The sequence below is a fragment of the Elephantulus edwardii genome, unplaced genomic scaffold (assembly GCF_000299155.1).
Source record: "Elephantulus edwardii isolate Elephantulus edwardi_28Jun2011 unplaced genomic scaffold, EleEdw1.0 scaffold00528, whole genome shotgun sequence".
In the NCBI taxonomy this organism is placed as follows: Eukaryota; Metazoa; Chordata; class Mammalia; order Macroscelidea; family Macroscelididae; genus Elephantulus; species Elephantulus edwardii.
Genome location: NW_006400278.1, coordinates 193,193 through 200,919, shown reverse-complemented (window position 1 = coordinate 200,919; position 7,727 = coordinate 193,193). Strand labels below are relative to the sequence as shown.

The following is a 7,727-nucleotide window of genomic DNA, read 5'->3' as shown; positions in this document are numbered from 1 at the left end:
GCAGGAGGTGTTTCAGGTCCTCCTCAGTTTCAGCAAGCAGGGTTGTGTCATCTGCATAACGCAGATTGTTAATAGATCTTCCACCAATCCTGATACCACAGTTCTCCTCAGATTAAGACATTGAACTTGATATTGCTTTGGTGGGTTTGTGTTTTTTTTTTAAATGACATTTTAGAAAGCATACAAATATTTCATACACTCATTCTTGACATTTTGTTTTATGACGTTGACCCTGAGTCATGTAACTCATGATAAGGTCTACTCAGATCTTTATTTTGTATTTCCTTTTTGATGAATTCATTTTTTTTTTCTTTTTAAACTTTGTAAACATTTTGTTGTTGTGTACCGTGGCATTGGATCCGACTGGCACAGGAGGAGATTGCCCCTTCTTCTGGAGATTTGAACAGCATGCCTTTCGGATTGCAGTGCAGCTTCTTGCCACCAGACCACCAGAGACTCCCCCTCCACCCACTTTTTTTTGGGGGGGAATGATCTCTAGAGTCCAGGATAGTAAATTACCTCACATACTTGTTGTAAGGAGTCCTTGGAAAGAGATATACTTTGCCCTGCAGATGGATGGGAATATGGAAATAGGGCGAAATTTTTACAGCGGTCTTTCTCCCCTCTACTCCTTGTTGTTGTTGGTGTTGTGTTGTACTGTCAGTCAGAACCTACCCATAGCTGACCCTTTGGCAGGTTTTCAGAGAGGCAGGTAATCGCATGGCAGCAGATGGCCCGTCCTTCTCACGCTGGGCAGTTGGTGACTTTGATCCCTGTGCCTTCGGGATTGCAGAGCAGCTTCTTGCTACTAAAGCACCAGAGGTCCCTCATCTCTGTTAGCACTGCACAATTGATGTCTATAAACCTTTCCTTAGCATTCTCTCTTTTTCCTTTTAATACCGTAATTCTATTTGTGTGACCGCCTCCAGCCCTTCAGCATAATTTGTTGTAAATTCATCTCATGTTGCCTAAAAATATATCAGTTTCTTTTAGAGATGCATAACACTCCCCTTTCTGTAGCCATTTGTGCCCTGATGGATACCTGGGTTGTTTCCAGCTCTTTGTATGGTTAATAATCTGGGGGTGAATAGTTTGGGAGGTGACTCAATTAATTAGTTTCTCAGCTCATCTCTCTGGCGTATGCACATAGGATGGGGTGCCTCCCATGGTGGTGTTATTCCCGCTGTGGTAAGGAAGCGTGTTTCCTCGAGTGATTGCAGCATCCTGTGTTCTCACCGGCGCTGTTTGGGAGTTCTAGTCCCTCTATCCGTGGCAGCACTGGCTGTGTGCTGTCCTACTCAAGGTTGATATTGTTGCTGTATGATACTTGTTGTGACCTGGTTGTGTCTGTCTAGTAGCTGATGAGCTACGATTGACTTCTGGTCCTCAGCTCTTGACTCGAGTAGACAACTCTTGACTTTTCTGAAAATGTCTATCGATGCACCTTGTTACGTCGAGTTGAGTCAGAGACGAATGGATAGTTGACCCACCAGCAGGTTTTCAGAGACAGCAAATCTCCCCGGAGGAGAGTACCCATCTGTCTGTCTGCTGGGGAGCAGCTGTTGGATTTGAACCGGGTGCCTTTGGGATGACACCACAGTCTCTTTCCACTAGGCCACCAGTCAGTGTGCTGTATTCTTTCTTGATTTGTGCATTTTTCAGTTTTATATTACAGCCTTTATGACACTGACTATGCTCTTTAATTTGCGCAGGATTTTTCTGGTGTTCTTGATATAGTGTTAGGTTTCTAGTCCTACGTTCTTGATCCGTCTTACGTTTTCTCTTTTGAAATGTTGTATGGTATGAATGTGATTTCTGGTTTTCTGTAAAGAGACAAGCAGTTCTTCCAGAACTATTTGTTCTACCAGAATTATTTGTTCAGGAGGCTGTCTTGCCCGTCTTAAATGGATTTCATCTCAGTCCTAGGTGAGCATCATAGATGGGTTTGCATGAGTCACATTTTCCTATGTCTTCCTTCTTGTCCAGGACCAAGCTGTTGTGAGTTCTGTGAGCAGGGGCTGGATTTTGAAATCTACACAAAAGAGGCCACCTCCTCTCTGCTTCCATCTGCACTTACCCTCTCCTGATCTCAGATCTCTTGCCTTTGAATGTGAAATTGGAAATTTAAGTATTTGCCCCCTTTTTTATTCATTTATTTACTTTTTACAAGTTCTTTCCATTTTATTAAAAATAGGGAACATGTCATGAATTTGCATGCCAATCTTTCACAGGGGCCGTGCTAATCTCGTTATCAGTCCAATTTTAGTATATGTGCTGTCAAAGCCAGCACCTCCCTTTTCAAAATAAAAAAAGATGGTATGTTTCAGAACAAAATTGCATTATATACTTAGATTATATTTAGCAATGTTGTCATTAGCATAACATTAAATCTCTTGAATTGTGAAGAAGAGAAAGTGTGTGTGCATATACATCTCTTCACATAGTGTATTGTACTTAGGTCTTTTACGTTTTTTTTCTGGTTACCTTGATTCTTTGGATTTTCAGTTTTTGAGTGACCCTTGTTAACCGGCATAGCTTTGATTTTATATATTATTATTTTTGTATGCATTATTATTATTTTTTTTTTTCTTTTTATCCACCTTATACATTTGACTTGGGTGGAGGAACAGTTTAAGGTTTTGGTTTGATTCTACTGTGTAGGATTTTGTTGTGAATTTTTCCATGGGGGATTCACATCATCCTGTTGGAATGATTCGTATGTATGTCATTTTCTTTTGGGCTTGTACCTTAGCCTTGGTTTGATTATACTTGTTTGATAGAGAAAATCCAAAATGTTTCATCTTTTTCCTTTTTCTGAATTACTGTCAGTGAAGTTGCTGTCAGGCTTTCTGTAAATGTTTGGTAGAACTTACTACGAAGCCCATCTCAGACAGACAGTGTCTTTTTGGCTTGGGAATTTGTTTCTGGCATATAGTGTGCCTTGGTCAGCTTGACCCCAACACCTTCCATGCGCTTGACCCTGGTTCTACCACTTCTCACACCAGCTGGCACTCCTAGGCTGTCTGCTCTCTGGTGCTGCAACACAGCATCTATTCCAGGGGTCCTGCAGAGTCATACATCCTATGATCACACGTGTACTTGATTGAACAGGTTGTAATTCAGGTTAGAAGCGAACACGTCATTCTCAGTGTGAGACAGTGTCTCCAGCCAGCTCACCAGCCGTAGGACGTGTAACATCTAGGCTTTGATGTGTAACATCTAGGCTTTATGTCACCATTCCAGATCTTGTCGATGGGCTCCCCTGACCCCCCTCTCACACTCTTCCAACCTGCGTGGCCGGAGCCCCCTGACTGTCTGATTCGAGCGTCCTCTACGGCCTTTTCTGACTCATGTGCCTTTTTGCTTCTAACTGGCTGTCTTGAGATTCCTCTTCAGCTGTCGTGAACTTGTGGAAGACCACGCCCAGCTCTCTCCCAGTGGATTTCATTTGCATTATTTCCTTTAGTTTGTTAGGGTTTTGTGTTCCTCCTTTTCATGATCCTTGTGTTGGCAGCTTTAATACTCCCTAAATTTCCTTAGACTCTTAATGGCCTGTCATTCCTTGTAATTTGCAGTGTTAACAAATCCACAATCAGTGCCCTTTCTTGCCCAGACTTTGAGACTTGTGCTAGATATTTCAGCGGTGTTTCTCGCTTTTGCATTTTGTTTGAGGTATACCCGTGAGGTGACCCTGACTCACAGTACCACCCTGAAATGAGATCCCAAACATGCCCCAGCCGACTTCACAGTCTCCACTGTGCTGAACTCCAGGGTTTCAGTTATTGGTACTGATCTTGTCAACCGTCTTCTCCTTGCTGAACCTGCTTTTCCCAAACACGCTTTTTTTTTCAACCTGATGATATTTACAAAGTGTGGACAACAGACATTCTCCGTCCAGACTTCTAAAGATGACTATGGCTACACTACTTGTACAGAAAGATTTAATGTGTATGTGAGACTCCGTCTCTCCCATATGCCCTTGTATAGTCAGTTCTCTTGGTCATTAGTGCACTTTGAAAGGCGTCCATCCTTTCAATGCCTATTTCTTTAACAAAGTTTCCTTCTTTCAACAGGTAGACATTCCACATGGTCATCATTTCTGTCTTTTTTAAGACAAATGGGAAAACTGCCAATCTGCAGGGTTTGCTAGAGGTTCACGTCATCCTGTTTTCTCTCTGTAGGAATGATTTTTACTCGTCATTTGAGAGAATTGAAATGGAATCTACATCACAGAGTAATGATTTGGATTAAACCACATCAGCTTGCTGGTCTTTCGTATTTGTTCTAGGACACAGACAGGAATATGTGTACACGCATAAACATTTAAACTGCCCACAGGTCATTTAATTACGTGCTAAATCAGGTAGCTTTTAAGTAGTCGTTAGTTTCAGCAGATTTTATTCTGTAATAAATCTGTACCTTTTGGATCCACGGTGTTTTGTGTAGTTTTGCTATAAAATTTTCCTGTTTATGTTTCAAAGAAAGGAAAATAAATATAAATCTTCCAGTCTCACTTATGGAAACCAACTTTATCAAACAGTACTGATTCAATTTCATCTTTCGTAAGTTTCAAAATGTGTTACTTGAATGTGCAGAGAAAAGTATGAGTTATTTTAGGAAAAAAACACAGACAGTTACAAGATATATTTGTATGATTCTTGATATTTTCTCTTTTGGTGTGTGTTGTGGTTTTTAAGGAACGGCTGTGCCTTGAAGACGTGGTCATCCTCTTGAGCCAGGAAGAGTGGACGTTGCTGGAGGCTGATGAGAAGAAACTCTACATGAATGTGATGCTGGAAACGTTGACACACCTGGACTCCGTAGGTAAATAGAAAACTCTTGATGGTTTTAATTCCTTTGTATGGACAAAACTTTCTGACTTGTGAGTATTTAGGCAGAAGCATTGAAATACATGTTTCAGAGAAGCAGGCACGGTGACTGGCTTGAGAGCACATGTGGAGAATTCCACGTGAACATAGGTTCCCTGTTCCCACAGGAGCGCATGTGAACGTTTGCACCTTTGTCTCAGTGGAGCCTGGGAAACATTTGAGGTCATGGAGGATAACACTCATTTAAGGAACTGACATGAAGCCAATAATTTTGAAAGATTGCCCTTATTTGTAAGGCATTACATTTGAATGAAACAGGTAGATGCAGTGTTTTGGCTTGAGTTCACTCCTTCCACAATGACTACGTTTTCTGCTTTACAACCCACGTCATAACAGTTTTCTACACGGGTGAATAGTGTCTGTCAGATTTCTGCTCTGAAGAAACCCACTGACAGCTTCATCTTGGTCCAGCACCATAGAGCTTTCACCTGGAGAGAAGTTGTTCTTCCATTCCCCAGGTGCTGAACTAGGCAAGCGAGAGACTCCATGTGCCTTTGCTCCCCAAACATTTATTTTCTCAGCCTTTTGCTTCTGCTCTGTTCCCTGATTTGAAATGTGTTTTGCTTTTTGTGTCAGGTATTCTGAACTTCAGTCCCAAAGCAACGCTTTCCACCGACTATACAGTGATTCGGTGGTTGCAGAACTTCCGCTGTTGGCTGTCCGTGTTAAGAGAACGCTCCGTATTGTGTGGCCTTCAGGAGCTGCATGGAAACTACAAGAACCATTTGAGGTGAGGGTCATTGCGTTGAAAAGAGGGGGTCCTTCAGCGAGAGAAAGTCCCACATTGGAAGCGGTACAGTAGACATGTCTCTACTGCTTTGGATCTCATACCGCTCTGCGAGTCCTCCAGCATAGTTCAGCTATTGCAAAGCAGAAGGAGAACCAAATATATTTTACACTTAAAGCTCTAGGTGGCCTAGTGGCAGGAAGCTGCCCTAGAATCCTAAACACACACAGTTCAAATCCACCGGCTCTTCTGACTTGTTGGCACACAACAACTACAACAACAGCAATATCTGTTTTACACTGAATATTCTTTGAGGGGAACAGCGTTGGATATGTTGGCCAAAGTAGGAAATGTTAACTGAGGACCCAGCTTTCTGAACTTGTCGTGATTTCTTAAACCAGTGAATGTCGCAGGGTGTCTGTTAGATTGTGAAACGGGAAGCCACATGCCACAAACCGTCTGCATCTTCCTAGTGCTTCGTTATGGTCAGATGGGCACAGTTTTAATCTCTTGTCTCTTTTCCACAGACATCACCCAGTAGTAGATAATGTCCGAGAAGAGGCAGAGGTCGATTGCCCTGGCAGAGCACTCGTGTCGATGGCAGGTCTTCCCATGCAGCAAAGGACTACGGACAAGGAGATTGTCCCTGGGCAGAAGAGGACAGACACCAGGGAGAAACCTTCTGCACACAAGGAATGGAAGAAATCCTTTCCTGATGGTTTCACAAAACGCAGTGCCCCCAGCAGAATTCATACAGCAGAGAAACCTGAGAATGATTCCCTCACTCAACCTAGAGTAGTTGACACAGAGGAGACACTTTATGAGACTGAGGAACGTGGGAATACCATTCCTGCCAGTCATACCATTCCTAAACCCAGGCAAGTCCACCGTGGAGAGAGGCTTTACGAATGTGACGAGTGCGGGAAAACCTTCCGTCAGAAAGGCAACCTCACCAGCCATAAGAGAATTCACACGGGAGAGAGGCCCTTTCAGTGCAAGGAATGTGGAAAAACCTTTCGTGAGATTGGCAAGCTCACGCGACACGCCAGAATCCACACGGGAGACAGACCCCACGAATGTGGGCAGTGCGGGAAGACGTTCCCTCGCCTGGCTGACCTCACCGTCCACACCCGCATCCACACGGGAGACAGACCTTACAAATGTCAGCAATGTGGGAAATCTTTCCGTGATAACAGCACCCTCACCGCACATAAAAGGATTCACACGGGAGAGAGACCGTACGTATGCGAGGCGTGTGGGAAGACTTTTCTGAAACTGGGAAAGCTCACGAGGCATGCCAGAGTTCACACAGGAGCTACGCACACAGGAACGGAATCGGGGGAAGGCATTCCGCAGCCGGCTTCTCCCGCAGCACCGGGAGGCAGGTCTTACGAATGTCAGGAATGTGGCAAGAGCTTTCGTCACAACAGTACGCTCATCGCCCACAAAAGAATTCACACCGGAGAGAGACCCTACCAGTGCAAGGAATGTGGGAAAACCTTTCGGGAAACTGGCAAGCTCACCAGGCACGAGAGAATTCACACAAGAGACAGATCACACGTGTGCGAGCACTGCGGGAAGACCTTTCTTCGCCTCGCCCAGCTGACCGTCCACACGAGGCTTCACACGGGAGACAGACCTTTCGTGTGTCAGGAATGTGGAAAATCCTTCCGTGACAACAGTACCCTCACGTCCCATAAAAGAATTCACACAGGAGAGAGACCTTACGAATGTCAGGAGTGTGGGAAAAACTTTCGTGAGACGGGGAAGCTCATCAGACACACCAGAATTCACACAAGAAGCAGAACTTAGGAACGGAAGAAATGTTAGAAAGCCCTCTGTGTCAGGGGTGCCCTCACTCAACATTGGAGACTTTGCACAGGTGACGCTGTGAATGTAAGGGAAGTGGGACAACTTTGTGATGTGACTATTCTTGCTGCACAGAGAAGAATTCTCATAGGAAGGAAAACTTTAAAAATGTCAGAAATGTAAGAGAGCTTTTCATGACAGCGGTAAACAATCTCTTTGAAGAATGACCTTTTGAATGTATGGAATATGGGAAAACCTTTATCTGTTCATCAACATTCACTGGACAGACCTGAAGTCAGTCT

The 7,727-nt window shown here is 43.9% G+C and overlaps 1 protein-coding gene across 1 annotated transcript in view; it reads left to right on the top strand.

Annotated features, from left to right (window-relative positions):
- Positions 1–7,428, top strand: part of LOC102863096 (zinc finger protein 93-like) — a 26,995-nt gene extending 19,567 nt beyond the window's left edge. The window contains exons 4-6 of the mRNA XM_006903172.1: positions 4,698–4,824; positions 5,466–5,619; positions 6,144–7,428. Coding sequence (XP_006903234.1) covers positions 4,698–4,824; positions 5,466–5,619; positions 6,144–7,428 — 1,566 coding nt within the window. The remainder of the gene's footprint in view (positions 1–4,697; positions 4,825–5,465; positions 5,620–6,143) is intronic.
- Positions 7,429–7,727: the final 299 nt, after the last annotated feature.